The 1,251-nt window shown below is 39.2% G+C and overlaps 1 protein-coding gene across 1 annotated transcript; it reads right to left on the reverse strand.

Moving 5' to 3' along the window:
- Nucleotides 1-756: 756 nt before the first annotated feature.
- On the reverse strand, nucleotides 757-1,251 carry LOC126387293 (cell death regulator Aven-like; the record flags this gene model as incomplete). Its single annotated transcript, XM_050039826.1, has 2 exons — nucleotides 1,148-1,251; nucleotides 757-1,063 (listed from the first exon to the last, which is right to left on the reverse strand). Coding segments are annotated over exons 1-2 (403 nt in total), but the record flags the coding sequence as incomplete, so codon positions are not given.

Consider the following 1,251-nt stretch of genomic DNA (forward strand, 5'->3'; position numbering starts at 1 on the left):
AATAGTCATAGTATAGTATGTCGTCCAAAATCATAAAAAAAGTCATACTATAGTATGTCGTCCAAAATCATGAAAAAAAAAGTGTCATAGTATAGTATGTTGGAACATGCGATTTAAAAAAGCCATAGTATAGTATGTCAAAATAGTACAGTATAATAGTATAGTCATACAAATCTTTTAAAAGTACAGGTCATAATATTGTATTGTATTGTATGTAAAAAAAAAAAAATCATACTACAGTATGCCAAAACAGACAAATAAAAAAAAGTCAATGTACTTTGTCATAAAAGTCCAAAAATAAGTCATAGTATAGTATGCCAAAAAAATAAAGGTCAGTATACTATGTCATAAATATCTAAAAAACAACAAAAGTCATATCACAAAAGTCATAATATAGTGTGTCATAAAAATCTTCATCAAAATAGGTCATAGCATTGTTTGTCCAAAAATAATGTAATTGAAAGAGTCAAAAACAACTTCATTGTAATGCAAGATGTAAATAATTTTTGTATTTCGAGGTGCTGGAGGGCCAATTTTGTTCCCTTTGGACAGAGCCAGGCTCGCTGTTTTCCCTCCTGTGCCTCAGACGTAATGCTAAGCTAAGTGACTGTTAGCTGTAGCTTCATATTCACTGTACCGACATGAGTGGTATCAATCCTCTCAGCTAACTTTCCCACAGAAAACAAATAAGCTCATTTCCCAAAATGTCAAACTTAAATACAGAGCACTCACATAAAACACGCTGAATAAACTCACCTTTCTTTGTGAGCACACTCTCCTCGTCTGTGACACTGACAGACTGGTTTCCACTAACACCCGAGACTGGTTTCTGTAAACTTAGCAGCTGGTCCAGCTCTTCATCACCATCATCTTCCACCGGTGGCTCTGCAGCGCTCAAGGAAACCTGGGAGTCTGAGCCCGATGCTGGGTTTGCAGCCACGGGAACTTTCTGGTCAGTGCTGGGGACTTTTAAAGGTGTGGACGGAGGAGTGAAGGTTGCCATTTTGGGCACCTCCTGTTTAGGTGCGAGGGTCATAGTGGGCAGCTCTATTGGTGTTGTGACCTGAAACAGGAGCAGCATGATAAATAAACATTAAAAACCTGCAACCAAAGTTCAGTTAAGAGGAGATACAGTCAGACAGCCTACCTCAAGCAGCTCAGCATCCAGGTTGAGTCTCTGATGGAGAGGCACTTGTTGAAGGCTCTGGGCAAGCGCTGGGAGGTCCACAAACACTGCAGACATCTAGAGTG

This window comes from Epinephelus moara, unplaced genomic scaffold (genome assembly GCF_006386435.1).
Source record: "Epinephelus moara isolate mb unplaced genomic scaffold, YSFRI_EMoa_1.0 scaffold34, whole genome shotgun sequence".
Taxonomy (NCBI): domain Eukaryota; kingdom Metazoa; phylum Chordata; class Actinopteri; order Perciformes; family Serranidae; genus Epinephelus; species Epinephelus moara.